We start from the raw sequence: 15,125 nt of genomic DNA on the forward strand, positions 1-15,125 counted from the left end.
CGGTGGAGTGGTGGTTCGTTATCGACTTGCTTTTACCAATGTGTACACCTTGAAAATTAGTTCCTAAATTTCGTGTTTATACTGTTTATACTGCTCTTTACAGGGCTTCCAAAATTTTTCGGAACACGCGTGTGAACGTCATGTATGGCAACTATGGTATTGGAACGGTGGATATGAATCGCATCAATCATACTCTTTGCCGTATGCCATCGGACATCTTCTCGGATTTTTGTGGTCTATGCTCCACAAATTTGTCGGGTACTTTTGGGCTGTCGGATGAGTCTTTGGCACTCCCTTTGTAAATCTAACACCTCTGCTGACACATAATACAAGACCGTGCATAATACTTGCATGTGTTTAACCTGTCTGTTGTACCGAACGCCGGTGGCTACAGAACGATTCGTGACACATGTATATCAAACATGTTTCCATATATTTTAAGTTGAAGGAATATTAAAGGATATCAGTTAACTTAAATGTGATAGTGTCGATTAAAACTTTTAATCAAGATTAGATGACGGCTGACGAAGAGTTGACAGAATGGAGCTGTCACAAAGAGAATCGCTTATCTCGTCGGAACCTGGTACAAAAGGTTTCGATTTATCCGCCGGCGGGAATTGGATATATCCGCTTAATTACCAATTCCGAGAATACCAATACACTATAACGAGAAATGCACTTTTTAGTAATACTCTTGTCTGTCTGCCTACTGGTAATATATTAATATATCTGTATGTTTTTTTTTTTTTCTACAATTTAATGTCTGCATATAAATACACAAGTTGTACTTTCCGCAAAGAGGAATGTAATTTGTTTTGAAAATATCATTTTTTTGTCATTGATGTGCGTTGGGAAGTAAATCAAGATTGACACTCAGTAGTACGTTATTGCACGGGCAATAAAACAAAAGTAACGGATGCCTTGCATTTTCAGGTTTGGGGAAAACTCTAATTGCTGCTGTTGTGATGTATAATTTTTGGAGGTGGTATCCACAAGGAAAAATAGTGTTTTTGGCACCTACAAAACCTCTCGTGGCGCAACAAATATCTGCTTGTCATAACATCATGGGAATTCCTAGCTTTGACACAATCGAACTTACTGGTAATGCCGAATGACAATTCATGATGAAGTAATCTATGCTCACTTATGCTTCATAAATAATAATTAGCAATAATGGTTAACAATGAGCACAAACTAGATCGTGTCTCAGTTTTGTGCAGAGCAGGGCGAGTTAACTTTGATAATTGAAGTAATAAAAATTCATTTACAATATAATTATTTTCTGAAAAATTAGTGTTCTCAAATTGATGAAGAAGTATTGGCTAAAAGAATAGAGCTTCAGACTTGTTAAGTCATTTGCGTTTAAGGATTTATCAGTAATTAATAATAGTTATACAGAAATGAATCAAATTAAGATTTTTCGAAATCTCGTTTTCTGACCAGAGTTAGTCAATGATCATCCTTCTCTGTGACTAATTCTTTCTATAAAATATGTTGTTACAGGTTCAATGAACCCGAAAAATCGAAAGATAGCTTGGTTTAAGAAACGTGTCATATTTGCTACACCACAAGTATTTCAGAACGATTTGGATAAAAATATCGCACCTGGGGATTTAGTCAGGTGTGTGGTAATAGATGAGGCTCACAAGGCTTTGGGTAAACATGCGTACTGCGAGGTATGTATACAATGTGACATGCCAAGTGCCGTAGAAATTGGTGAGGTTCATTGGCCAATACAAATATATCTTGTAAATATAGTGAAATACTTGAAAAAAATATATTTACTTTCATACCAGTCGTTATTGTGCAAAAATTGAGTTAAATAATCATGCGTATTGTGGACCGCTCTTTATTCATAATATTTTTTGTTCTACTAGAGCCTTCGATTACTGCGTACTCAGAGTTCTTGCCATCGTATTTTGGCACTTTCTGCCACACCTGGTAGCAGAATAGAAGATGTTTGCCAGGTATGTATCGAGTAGTCAACTTCAAAGAGTCTAGTATTTCAATGCGAATATTGAAAGGACTAGTAAATCAGAAGATGTGGTGGATTGCTGAGTCTATTGGTTGTTACAATCGAGCTTGTAGGTTTGGAATGAGGCAACATTAATTCTTAATTTTATCATATGACAGGTGATACAAAATTTGTGCATATCAAATTTGGAATTGCGAGATGAAACATCACCTGATATAACACCTTATCTCAATAAGAGGCAAATGGACATTATTCTGGTACCGTTAGATGACGACCTATCCAATTTCAAAGAAAAGTATGTTTCTATTATGGATCGTTACGTTCGTCTTCTCGTTCAGTACAATATACTGAAAGGAAATGCAAACGCAATTAGCAAAGGAAGGGTTAGTATTTGCAATAATTCTGCGCAGATGATGATATAACGGAAATATAAAATTTCTATTTGTTATTTACTTTTTTGTTCTCTGTACTTATTTAAGGTTTGTAACCCTATTTTCGTAGATATTCTATCTGTATAAAGAATTTAAATCAAAGACCGAAAGACCTGCGAACTATGGTCAAATTATGAAAACGATGAACAGGTGCATGTCTTTGTATCACGCCTATGATTTGATGATTCGACACGGCCTTCGCGCATTTGCTTCATTTTGTGAGAGTACGTTTCTACTATTTTTTCTTTAAAATTACTTGTAATGTTATTGAAACTTTGCAATTGTTTAAAAATTAAACAGTGAAGAAAATTCGACATGATAATTACAGCGTTTTGGAAATCATTATCTGTTCAACAGCTCACTCCAATGATTTCTGGATGACTGAGGAACCTAGCTTACAAAAATTGCTCGAAGAAATCTTATTATATCTGGGACCATTTCCAAATATTTCTCCCTTACCAGACGGCAGTGTGAATGAAGTACGTATATACGTTATTATTGAATGATATATTTAAAAATGTTATTTTCATGCCTGGAAGTCTATCCAATTAACTGAATATTTATCACTTATTTTAAGATTCCAAAAGACGTGGTTTTTGGCCATACTAAATTTCATAAGCTTAAGGCCCTGTTATTGGATCATTTTAATAAGTTTGCTGCAAGACGCGAGGAGACAAGAGCCATCGTTTTTGTTGAGGTTTGCACTGTTAACATAATTGTAATTCAATTAAGCAAGAATTTAGACCTTGTTATTTAAACTGTAAGAAACTACAAGTTGACCTTTAATTGTCTAGTACTTTGATGATGAATTTACTTCTTGTTTTACTACTTTTAGTATCGTGACAGTGTAAATGAGGTGTATGTCGCCCTGCTGCAACTGAAGCCAATACTTCGACCAAAAATGTTTGTTGGCCAAGCAGGGCAAAAGCGTAAACAACAAATGCAAGCGATGGAGGCATTTCGAAGCAATGAAGCTAATGTTCTTATTTCTACATCAGTGGGTTAGTAAAGATTTATTTTCGAAGGAGTTCGAGATCTAATTTGCTAATATTATATGAAGAAATCGATTGTTACAGGCGAGGAAGGTCTTGATGTTGGTGAAGTAGATCTGATCGTATGCTTTGACATTTCGCAGAGCTCACCTATTCGTCTTGTACAAAGAATGGGACGTACTGGTCGCCGTCGAGATGGTCGAATTGTAATGCTTGTTACTGATGGCAAGGAACACCAGGTAATGTCATAAATACTGTAATTAAGAATATTCGTATTGAATGTATGTAAATATGAGATATAGGATCATTTGTGTGAAAAAATTTCTCTCCCCATAAAAATTTCAATTTTTTCTTCAATCAACACCCCTTGAAAGGATTTTCTCCAAGAACTGCATGGTCAGATTAAGAGATGCTACATTTATTTGAATTTTTTCCATTGCTAATAAATCTCGATTAACTTTTTCTGCAAGCAATCAATAGTGTTTTCGATATACAAGGTTGTCAAATATAGTAAATCTGGCTTAAACGCGAATTTCGAGCATAATTCATTGCAGTTGAATGAACATGTTCCGTATTGTGGTTTACTCATGAATTTGCAGGATAATTTATTGATTGATAACGTGATACCAATTTATTCAACAGCCTCGGGTGTCCAAAGCACCATTTATCACTTGGGGTAAAGGTTACTTATGTCTAAATAGGTGAAGTTGATTTCTTATGTGCTAATCCAATTAAAAATAATCAAACATGATGCAGCAACTCGAAATCTCAACGTACGGAGCAAACTATGGCTTCATGGGGTGGAAGCTAAAAAAAAAATTTAATTTTAATATGTTTATTGTGTAAGTGTATCCGTTACAGTCGCTCAAGTCAACCATAGCCACAAAAGATTCTTTGAACAAAAAGGTGTTCCATTCGAGCAACGTAGCTTCTGCTCTGTTTACGGAAAGCCCAAGGATGGTACCTCCAGAGTTTGAACCGGAATGTTCTAAAATGCATATTGAACTTCAACCCAAGACACTGACTAGCAAAGGTAAAAGGAAACGCAAGGAAATGGAAAATGATGTACCCAAAGAGAATACCAAAAAAGCAGCAGGGGTAAAAAATAATCCAGGTCAGTGTAGAATAAAAATAATGCATAAAGTTGTATGCACATTTTTACGGATGATCGAAAATGGACTCTATTTTTTACTAATACTGCAATAATTTTTTCAGTTCTATCAATGCAGCATGAAGCTGAGAAAGCAAAGTCTAGCCAATCATCGATGTTACGATTTCTTAAAAAATCGCGTTCCAATGAAGATTGTGGTAAAGTTTCAAATCATGTAATGCAATCTAGCCAGTCAAGTTCATCAGCTGTACAAGTCTTGCAATCAGACTCCGTAAAACTCCTTACTGATGATACTGCAGCAGTTGAATTTCTAACATTATGCGCAATCAAGGCATCAAAGTTGGAAGGATCATTAAAGGAAAGTAACCGGATAGATGAAACTTATCTACCCTCATCAATACATGATGATGTGGAAGATTTCTTCAATTATCCAGTACCTGATTTAAGCATTTTGAGTTGCATTGCATCATTAGAAGAATGCACAGAGTACAGGATACCTGAAGTTACTGAAGACTGTGAAATGGACCAACTTGACAATGAAGTTTATGTGATGGAACGCAATCAACCAAATCTCCTAGAATATTGTGATCGTAACAGTGCTCCAGCAGCCGGGGAGTTTAACTATGAAAACCTATTCGATGATTCTAGCAAATCCAATGAAACAATATTTTTTGATGATAGAGAAATGGAACATTCGAGTAGGGATTTGAAAGAACAGCTGGAGAATACAGAGACACATAATTTTGAAAACGATGATAAGGTAAATGATGGTGAACAAGCATCTTTGCAGGATCAAGGAGATGATTGGTATGCAGATTTACTTCAAGATGATTTCTTTGATTGTATCTCTCAAGACCTCGTGAACAAAGCCACAGATGATCAGAAGCAGGAATGTAAAGAAAATAATGAGCCCCTCAGTAAAGGCTGTTTTGAAAGCATTTTAGATGAATCTTCAGATAGCGAGATTCCTTCCAGCCAAGGTGAGCTAGATACAAAGAGGAACATGAGAAAATCAACAAGAAGTTCTATTGATGACACAATATCTGTAAACCAGAATGAATCAAGCATTGAAACAAATAGAGAGAAATCAGTAACGAGTTATGTGACAAAAACTGTTCTAGAAACTCAGGATGATAATCATCAATCCATCATCAATATTAGCCAGAGTTCCAAGCCTTCAACGAGTCAATTACGTAGAATTGGTTCTGAGAGTATTCTGAAACCGCAAATGCTAGTTAATACACATGACACTAACGAATCTGTGGATATTAATAAACAATTGCATAGTAATGAAAAGGAAGGATCATGTGCAGTAAATGTAAAGGTTCCTGAGTCACGATTTTTCCAAGAGAATAAGTTTTCGGTCTCAAAAAGTGATATCCATTCTGGAAGCAACAGTCTTAACCCAGCTGCAGGACTAGCTAATGTAAAAATTGATCAACTGAATAACAGCAAAGTACATGCTAATTATTATTCGGACGAGGATGACGACGTGGTGTTCATCGAAGAAATAAATATGACTGCAACACGTGATGAGAGCAGGAGAAATTCTATTAACCAATCACTGAACGAACGATATAATTATGATGAAGATGAATTAATAATCGATAAGGAAGTTACATGGACAGAAAAAAGTAATGCCAATGAAACAGATGCAGACACAGGTGCTTCCTCGATAACGCAGATCATTCAGCTAATTGAAAATAGTAGTTCTAAAGGATTAGATTTGAGTAAAATAAGTAAAAATACTCAAAATATATCAAATTGTTACAAATCAAACTTAGTCAAAGCATCGACAATGGTACGGCCAAAGAGAGATTTATCACCATTTGAGCAGAACGTACCGAAACACAACCTAAGCGATACAAGTACCATTGTTGCCTCGCATTACTTCAGTGGGAATGACAATATTACAAAAAAGTCAGATGCTGTTTCAAAAAGTGAAGAACCACTAGAGATTGACTTAGACTTGTCTGACATCAATTGGGATGACGGTTTTGGAGGTGGTGAGCCAGTGGCAGATAATAATCAGGTCAGTGATCAGCTAGATCAAAAAATAAATGGACCGCACGCAAAGGCTGATTTTAGAAATCAGTTATCTGATAAGTGTGAAGAAAGTCTTTTCGTAAAGAAAGAACAATCGCCTGAAAAAACTTCTGATAGCTTGATAATTCTTTCAGAGAATACTGTGGACGTCAAAAAATCTTCATCAGAAATAATAGTTAATTTTAATTTAGGTGATTGGGAGTGGGATAGCGATTTTGAAACACCTGCAAATCCAGTCGAGAGTTTAAAGCAATTTAATATGTTAAATATTAGATCATCGCTGAACAAGGCTGATGATACCATTGCTTCAAGGTCTGCAAGTAATACATTACTTTCTAAATTAGGAAAATCAGGTGCAGTTTCGAGCTCTGCACCACCCCCAAAAAAAGAATTAAGTACTAAAAAAAGCAAAGTATCAAAGTCGAGTGAAAGTAGGAGATACCACTTTGATGATACTTTGGATTCTGAAGATGACTTTTTTCTCGAATCTCATAGCATAGGTAAAATGGTTCGAGATATTCGGCCAAAAACTAATTACGTGTTGACCTTAAATAAAAATCCCACGATATTGAAAGGGTCGAAAATATCATTGCAGGAAAAAGAGAATATTGAACCAACTTTAGGAACTGAACTCACGAGTTCATTGCCAGCTAACTCCAAAGACAGAAACATTAAAAAAAAGCCTTATTTTATAAAAGGTACTGTTGTCAATCCAAACAAAGTTACTGCGCTAGACCGTAATTCGCTTAAGAGAAAGAAATTTCGGGATCGAAAACGAAAAAAATCAAAGTTTATAGATTGCGAGGCTGAAGTGTCTTCTGGTACTACAAGTGGATCTTCTGGAGAGGATACCGACTTAGATGGCTTTATAAGTTATACTCAACAGGGCCCTGAGACAGTTGATATGCATACACACTATTTGCAATCTATTAAAAGTGTTCACGAAACTGGTACCTTTCATTTTAAAAAACCTAGAGTTTTTGTTCCTGATGATGAAGTATTCTCCCAAGCTGTGCCTGAGGGTGAGAACTCTACGTATTTACATGTAAGTTGGTTTATATTGACGTTTTATGGTTTCCCTCAATAACTAGAGTTGTGGCATCAGATAGGACAAATAATAATAATCCTGTGTTGTAAATATCATATTTTTTCTTTATTTTACTTATAATTTCAGTGTCAATATATGTTGCCAAGCTACGAAGTTTACAGTGAACTTATTACTGCAAGTTTCATTTTCTAAATAATCTATTACATTTTCAATTCCTTACATTTTGTAGTGAATATTTGATCACGATAAAAATTATTAATTCAATTATTAGCTGAATAATGATCGAGAGTTATGAATACCTGTGATATTTTAATGGATTAGAATTCATTGTGCAGTATATCGAGTTCCTTTGAATAGTTAATTGGTTTACAGGATTCCTTCTGTGTGAGCGGTGGCGAAGACGATCTTTATGCAGAGTCATATGACGACTCTTTTCTGGAAGTAACAGAAAAAATATTGGACTGTAAGAAGCGAAAGTATTCAAAACATGGTAGAGTGCCTAGTTTGAAGAGAAGAAAAGTAGCACAAAAATTGTCAGATAGCAATAGCAGTGAAGATGAGACTGAAAATCTTAGAAAACAGATTCTGGACGAATCGATGCTTTATAAGAGAAAACAATGAACAAATTTCATCGAATTTCTAGTCGTTTTCGTAAAATTTTCTATTTATATGTTAAATCTTTGTAAATAGCGGTGTAACAGATATATTGCAGTTTTAGCTCCTAGTAAAGGTGAAATATTTTTGTACTTCGTAATAGAGATTATATGTATCTACATTTATTTTTTGTGATATATGCTTATTTTTGCATTATTACAGGTTGGTAAATATGTAAATTATGTTATTTCAATATGAAATGTGTCTGACAGGATCAGAAACTTGCTCACGATATACTTGTTGTATTTAAAGCTAACAGTAAACTGAACTGTACTGTCTTCTTCGAAATTCACTGTTATCTATAATACATATGTTTGTATTATATATGCAACAAACGTAGTTGAGCAGGAATTCTATGGATAAGCTACAATTGACTTAAGGCAAAAATAAGATGAATTCATTAAAATTGTATTATCGAAACATTTCCAAATGCTACTTCCTTGTTATTGTTCTTATCACTTCAAAACAATAGTGCAACGAAATTTTGAAACACAATCACAATGATGTTAATTTCCGTTCAAATCTCATACATTCACACCTTCAATGCTTAATGTACGATTTTCATTTAATAATCATTTATATTACAGAATGTCATTATAACACATTATGTTGCGTTACATTTGGTACACGATTGCATAGAGACTTATTTTGTAATTGCGTATACATTAATATAAAATATAAATGAATGTTCATTTCCGACGAATTATGTATAATAATATGATCGACAAACCACAGAGTTAATGGAAATTCCATTGAGCATTCATACAGCTGTTTGCTCTTTCCTTGTTCTAAGAAGAAAGTCGAAAGATTCTACAGTGGATATAGAACGGTAATTGACGATAAAAATATTTTTTACCTGAATGTATCTTTTATGTCTCATTTCGCGATAAGCGAATGTTGATGTTACCTAAAGTGTTTAAGTGGTGCAGAACAAACAGTTACCCAATTTCGTTGAAAACTATACATATGTACAAGTATATGAATGTAATGAGCGATTCTTGTGAAATACATCGTTGTGTTTTACTAAAAGTGAACGTAACGTCTAATATGCAGAAAACATATGAATACCAATTTTTTCATTCACAGTCATTGTAAAACTCTCCGAAAAATTCAAAAGTACCCTTGTGTGCGTTCGAATGCTAAAACAGCAATATACAAAGTGTATAATATATATATATATATAATAGTATATAACATGATTCACCTCACATTTCTTATTCTGCAGATAAGAATTTTCCGGATTCATTTACATAATTACGTTCTAAATTAGAGTCCGACAAGAAAAAGCTATAACGTAAATATTTATTTAATAACCTTTTGTACTGATTTTAGTCGTCTAGAGATGTTAGTATTTTCTACTGTTTTTTTCGTATAAACACTATGATGTATAAACGATTCCCTATAGTATATAGGTTATACCTATAAAAATAGTAATTGGACACTATTCAATTATGAAACGCTACTTGATTTATCGCGTGCCCTACATCTTAATTACCTTCCTTTCTGGGGTATTCAAGTGTTAATTACTCATACATGAAATTCACCAAGAATATTTAGCACCGACGATACGTAAGGCATGTATAATCAATCTTTCATACAACTATACGGGGTATTCTATGTCAGCCCTTCATGCGATTGATTCTAACCATTTTTGGTTTCGTTTATTTTTACCCATCTTTCAACGCCCATTCAAAAGAAAGTATAATATTTCCTTCTTCGGTAATCGGACTTTTATAAAAAAAATATTTCAGAAGTCAGTATTAATAGTTTTCGTGATTATATCTTACTTCTGCGCAGAAAACATTCTTCTTCTCTAAGAGTTGGCGTGGAATTTCCCATATACTTATCAGTTAAATGGAACAAATATCAATCTATTGTTATTTGAGGACTACCACTGTGCAAAGTGGAAGAAAAGCCGCGAATTTTTATCTTAGTACCCAATACCGTGTATATGGAAATCTCGGATTGAACTTTGCGTATGAAAATTTGGATTTGCCTAATGAATTGACGCTGCAAATAAACGTTATAAACAACTTTGTTCCAATCAGATGCAATTAACTCTCGTATTATCATTATTAAGGAGAACAAGTAAAAGATAAAGGGCATTTATTTAAAACAAACCATGTTCCCCTGGGCTTCCAAAGGTTCGCCTTTGTAAGCCTGAATATTTATAATTCCAACAATTTATAAACACTTAAAACAGTGCCTTGGTCGATTTCGATGTTAACGTATATATATATCTTCAAACATTGAAGTCTACGTATTTCAAATGCGAAAAAGGGCTTAACAAAACCACTTAATACATTTTCATTTGACGTAAAATGAAGAAACGGCATGAATTCTACAAATTTACTGTTGCGATTTCGCAGAATTCATGCTATTTCTTTATTTCTGGACTTCAATCCTTATGGAGATATATACGACAACGTCGAAATCGACGAGGGTATTTCCTTAAGAGAATTTATTCCTCATCGTCAGTGTAATCCGTTGCATTGCATATTCAGCGTTTTAGACGTGCTTCTTAGCCGTGGTTACTTCGGTGCAGAAAATTCGCCTGGTATGTACGTACAAATACCTTCGACGTCGTAAGCAATCGTTGCGGATATCTGTACGAACACTTTGTGAAACCCTGCAGCGGCTAGCTCTACCTGCAGATGTAAAATTGTTCTGCGGTACGTGACGACAGGTAGAAGTCCCTCATTGTTCGAATTTTTGCATTGGAAAAATACGGCGGAAAGTTCTAATACTTATACCTGTACGTAGATATAATTATGCAATACCCATCGATTTGGGAAACCGGAGGTGCAAATGCTCGTTACGATGGATAACGAACTTCCGTTCCTAATGGTCGTTGAAGGACAGGCTGATGACGATCCGTTGTTAACGTACCACCCACTGAACCGTTAAGGGTAGCTACCTTCTATATAAGGAGCGAAATTTTAGAAACTAAAGGTCAGTCTACAGTTTGCCAAAATCCGAAGAAGTTCCAACCCGGAGGACAACGCAGTTCCGCATAAGATCGAATTCAAATCGAACGTAGGTAACTCTTAAGTTGATTACCATGTATCTCAAATTTTTATTTGGAATGTTAATAAGTACATTTGGTACAGTAACTTGGAATAATTATGTTGCATTTTTGCTTTATTGTCAAAAGTAAACATTCCCAATGTTACAGGCAATTGAATTTTAGTGTTTTTGCTACATATATGTATATTTTTCGTCGTATTAGTCGTTTCCGGCTTTATATTACATTTTATTTAATAACATTAGAACATAGAATATATATATAGAATTGTTGTAAGAAAAGTTGCTTAGAACTTGCTGAATTTATTAAATAATCCCTCAATTAAATTAAAGTCTCTAACTTATACGTATTCGATATACAACGTAACTGCGCGACAAAAATTGTCAAAGCCACTTGCAGGTTTAACTAACTAATTTGTCGAGTTTTATCATAGTATATTACGGTTTGTAAGATTTATTGCAGAGGTTTTATGTCGGTCTAAAACCTGTATTATAATAATAGGTCTCTAGCTGTTATAAAACTTCTTTACTAAATTAATTACATGTTTTGAAGGATTTCGAGATTGAAAATCAAAGAGTTTTTAATGATAATTTATCAGCGTTAAATTATATGAGATTTGGGTTAAAAAAAAATGCTTTCTACAGGTGATGTCGAAGTTATAGGAAAATGCTCAATCGATCTAGAAATATCTGGGGAACTGGATTTTAAATTAAATTAACTGATGAAAAATTGTAGTCAATGTAAATGGGTCAATGGATCTATATTAAAAAAAATTCTTGATAGAAACAACCTAAAAACAATTCAAGTTATCGATGGCAAATAAATTGTCCCCCCGTACAATGGAATTCATATAATAATAAACAATTGCATCGCAGGGCACGATGAAGATGCTTTGTCTGAAATATGGTGTTTAAAAACTAAGAACTGCCTGAATATCTGTAAAATAATTATTCATCGTGCTTTCCTTGCAGACACATACAAAAAAATGAATCGCATTCTGGTGATATTGTCGATGGCTGTGGTCGCCGTCTTCGGCAATGCCATAACGCAGCCTGTGGAGGATAGTTCATCGGCCTCGTCGGGCGTACTTCCTAGCGTTCATCAAACGCCGAGTTATACTGGGATGGCGATTTCGCGCCAGAGTAACTATCCTTCCTCCTACCCAGTGTATCCCGAGTACAATGATCAGAGATATTCCGTGCAGACGGGGTACGAAGGATACGTCGTATCCCCCAGCGCTGCCGTCGACGAACCCGAGGCAACCGGGTATTCCGGATTATGGTCCGTAATGTCGCCGGTATCGAGATTCGCCCTGACCTACGGTGCCAGGATTGGTGTTTATTTCTTGAATTTGTTGCTGCTCCTACTTCTCGGAGGAATCTTTACGACCTCCGTCTGCACCTTCACTCCACTCTGCACGATCACCATATTGGGTTTAGGAAAGGCTCAGGTAAGCGATCTGAAAATTATATGGGAATGAAAATGTGGCGCTGTGACACCTCATGCAATGTTTTCGATATTTTGATAGAACTTTCCATCGCATTTTATTTTTTGCTATAGGCTTGATGGCCAATTTATGAATGCTTATGAATAATGAACAACCATGGTAAAATCAAATAGCTGTATATAGGTATACTTTTTTACGTTTGTTCGTTTACTGCAGGTAGTCACCGTATATTGATGCTGTGTAAGACACTAGAGCCTCACAGCTTGCATTAAGTTAGTTTTACTTTCCTATTTGCATAATGGATCTGGAACCATTTGTTATTAGCTCATTGTCAGTTCTTTGCACCATACTGCTTACTCAGGCCTCCACATTTGATCCTTATTCGCCAGCTATTTCTTTAATGTTATGAAGTACATTACTTCTCGGTACTTACGGTACTTAGAAATTGGTAAATGAATAACACCGCGCTTATCTACGATCTTGCAATGCATCGTCAAGGTTGTGAATCATGAGGCTATAAGGGCATGAGAGATGTGCTACTGATATACTTTGCGAGAGCGGGCAGAATTCATAGTTCGTTTAATTTAACCGTCGGTGTGGTAAGGGACCATGAGAACAATCGAATCGTAACTTTTCTTGATCTTTATTTCTCACGAAAACACGCAGAGCTATGGAATTCCCGTGGTGAGATGGTTTTACTCTTGCACCGATGCACTTTATTATCTCGGAGAGTAAAGATAAATGTAAATATGCATACCACACTTGCGATTATTACGTATGAACGTACGTGATGCTATTTATCAAAATTCCAATTCGTATAATGATTGAAACGATTATGCTTACAGTGACATCACTTCTTAATCATTCCGTTATCGTTACCATAAATGACCGGAATTGCAATTGGCGGTCCAAAATTCTCGCTCTATAAGAAGCATGTATTATTTGTCTGTTTTTTAAATCTACACAGGTCAGGGAACAAGTATCGGAATTGGCTCGTACCTACATGACTCCGGAGAGGATTTCTGCTGCTACTGGTCTGGTGAAAAAGGCGATCGACAAATACGCCGCGATGCAAACGCAGCCCATCAATGAGGAGACCAAAGAAACTGACAAGGAATCTTGATCTAACAATCGCTAAAATACATTTGTGATCATCCACCATATTTATGTCATTACAACTCAGTCATAGGCTATTGTATCTTTCTTTTTACATGAAAATAAATTGTAATTGTTATTAAATTTGCACTAGCATCTCGGTATTACGGGACAGCTGTAAATTTTTGGGAAAGAGAGACCGGTGGAAGATAATATAAGTGAATATTCGAAGTGAGTACACCCTGGAAAGCGTTGTTCTCCGGGAAAATGAACCAGGACGTGCGCTATTCGGACGTTATAGAAAGTTGTATCAACCGCTATTTCAGTACCTGCGAGGTTTATTGTTTGATCAGAAGGCCAAGGCCAAGCCGAACCCCGAAGGTAACGGCCAAGACAATAATTCGTATCTACGAGGTAGCTGAACCCCTTGAATGCACCTGGAAAACAGGCGGATTTTTCCTTGCTGTGAGTTAATCGGTAGAAAGTCAATATAATAGTACATTACGTAACAAGCGAATAGTCGACTTTTATTCCCGTGTTACATATAGGACTTTATTTCCGATTCAACTCTGGCCATATCTGTTGATTCAAAAAGTGGGAATCACTCACGCACAGAAGTTGAGTGTTCTATGTCGAGCGCAGCGCGAACGGGTGGTGCCTTTTTTGAGCAGACTGTGGTTGCTGCTTTCGTTTTCCTTATTGGGGTCCAGTTGACCCCAACACCTCATTGGGGACTAGTTGATCTCAATACCGACTTTAACGCACCAATTTTAAGTCAGCGCGCTTTTATCAGGGTTATTTCTGCAATTTGATAAACAAAATATTGGGGTGCAGTTGACCCCAATACCGACTTTAACGTACTTGAAATCAGTGAGCTTGAATCATGATTGTGCAATTAAAATATAAATATTGAAAAAATTTTGGGGTCTCAAAGACCCCATTTATGTATTGCATATTTTTTTTTACTTTTTTGTCTTCAAGAATTCCTCCCACATCTCATTCCACGTCCTCCATCCTTCTTTTCTAAAAGTAACATTTGAGTCTATTTTCGGAGCGGGTCCAGGGCCGCAGGAGGCGAATCCCCCCCCCCCCCCCCCCCCACTTAAGAACATTCATTTTTCATCATCATTATCATTATCGTCATCGTCATCGTCGTCATATTTTATCGTGTAATTATTCTATCATATTTGAATTTTGCGGGAAAAATGGGATTAGCGGGAGAAAAGTGCTACTTTTTTCCTGCAAATGAGGGAAAAAAGGTAAGCAAGAAGAATATGCCACTTTCGTCCCGCTTTTCAGGT

General features: G+C 35.7%; 2 protein-coding genes and 1 long non-coding RNA gene across 7 annotated transcripts; 2 read left to right on the plus strand and 1 right to left on the minus strand.

Annotated features, from left to right (window-relative positions):
* The first annotated feature begins 381 nt into the window (after positions 1 to 381).
* LOC124409603 (ATP-dependent DNA helicase MPH1) lies at positions 382 to 8,333 on the plus strand. Of its 5 annotated transcripts, none has more exons than XM_046887320.1 (13): positions 382 to 712; positions 934 to 1,101; positions 1,504 to 1,676; positions 1,878 to 1,967; positions 2,134 to 2,358; positions 2,477 to 2,630; positions 2,764 to 2,885; positions 2,984 to 3,103; positions 3,242 to 3,407; positions 3,483 to 3,637; positions 4,260 to 4,512; positions 4,614 to 7,600; positions 7,976 to 8,333. In XM_046887320.1, exons 1-13 carry the CDS (start codon positions 541 to 543, stop codon positions 8,222 to 8,224), a joined length of 5,034 nt encoding a protein of 1,677 aa, XP_046743276.1. In that variant the 5' UTR covers positions 382 to 540; the 3' UTR covers positions 8,225 to 8,333. The 5 variants fall into 5 exon arrangements, with proteins under 5 accessions (XP_046743276.1, XP_046743278.1, XP_046743277.1 ...); XM_046887322.1 differs by lacking the exon at positions 7,976 to 8,333 and having other exon boundaries at positions 4,614 to 7,055; positions 7,151 to 7,217; XM_046887321.1 differs by lacking the exon at positions 1,878 to 1,967.
* Positions 1,821 to 2,773, minus strand: LOC124409611. The gene is made up of 3 exons (XR_006929526.1): positions 2,733 to 2,773; positions 2,198 to 2,322; positions 1,821 to 1,938 (listed from the first exon to the last, which is right to left on the minus strand). It is a non-coding gene; the product is annotated as an uncharacterized LOC124409611 (long non-coding RNA).
* A 3,934-nt stretch (positions 8,334 to 12,267) lies between the features above and the next one.
* On the plus strand, positions 12,268 to 13,971 carry LOC124409610. Its single transcript, XM_046887333.1, has 2 exons — positions 12,268 to 12,732; positions 13,697 to 13,971. The coding sequence occupies exons 1-2, from the start codon at positions 12,268 to 12,270 to the stop codon at positions 13,850 to 13,852; spliced, it is 621 nt and encodes a 206-aa protein (XP_046743289.1). The 3' UTR covers positions 13,853 to 13,971.
* Positions 13,972 to 15,125: the final 1,154 nt, after the last annotated feature.

This window comes from Diprion similis, chromosome 8, assembly GCF_021155765.1.
Source record: "Diprion similis isolate iyDipSimi1 chromosome 8, iyDipSimi1.1, whole genome shotgun sequence".
Lineage (NCBI taxonomy): Eukaryota > Metazoa > Arthropoda > Insecta > Hymenoptera > Diprionidae > Diprion > Diprion similis.

Bases quoted from the DNA above. Each gene is read 5' to 3' on its own strand.
- LOC124409603 (XM_046887320.1), top strand. From the start codon at position 541: ATGGAGCTGTCACAAAGAGAATCGCTTATCTCGTCGGAACCTGGTACA. The intron at 2,886-2,983 runs GTACGTATATAC...ACTTATTTTAAG, and splicing joins CAGACGGCAGTGTGAATGAA to ATTCCAAAAGACGTGGTTTT. The intron at 3,408-3,482 runs GTTAGTAAAGAT...CGATTGTTACAG, and splicing joins TCTTATTTCTACATCAGTGG to GCGAGGAAGGTCTTGATGTT.
- LOC124409610 (XM_046887333.1), top strand. From the start codon at position 12,268: ATGAATCGCATTCTGGTGATATTGTCGATGGCTGTGGTCGCCGTCTTC. The intron at 12,733-13,696 runs GTAAGCGATCTG...AAATCTACACAG, and splicing joins TGGGTTTAGGAAAGGCTCAG to GTCAGGGAACAAGTATCGGA.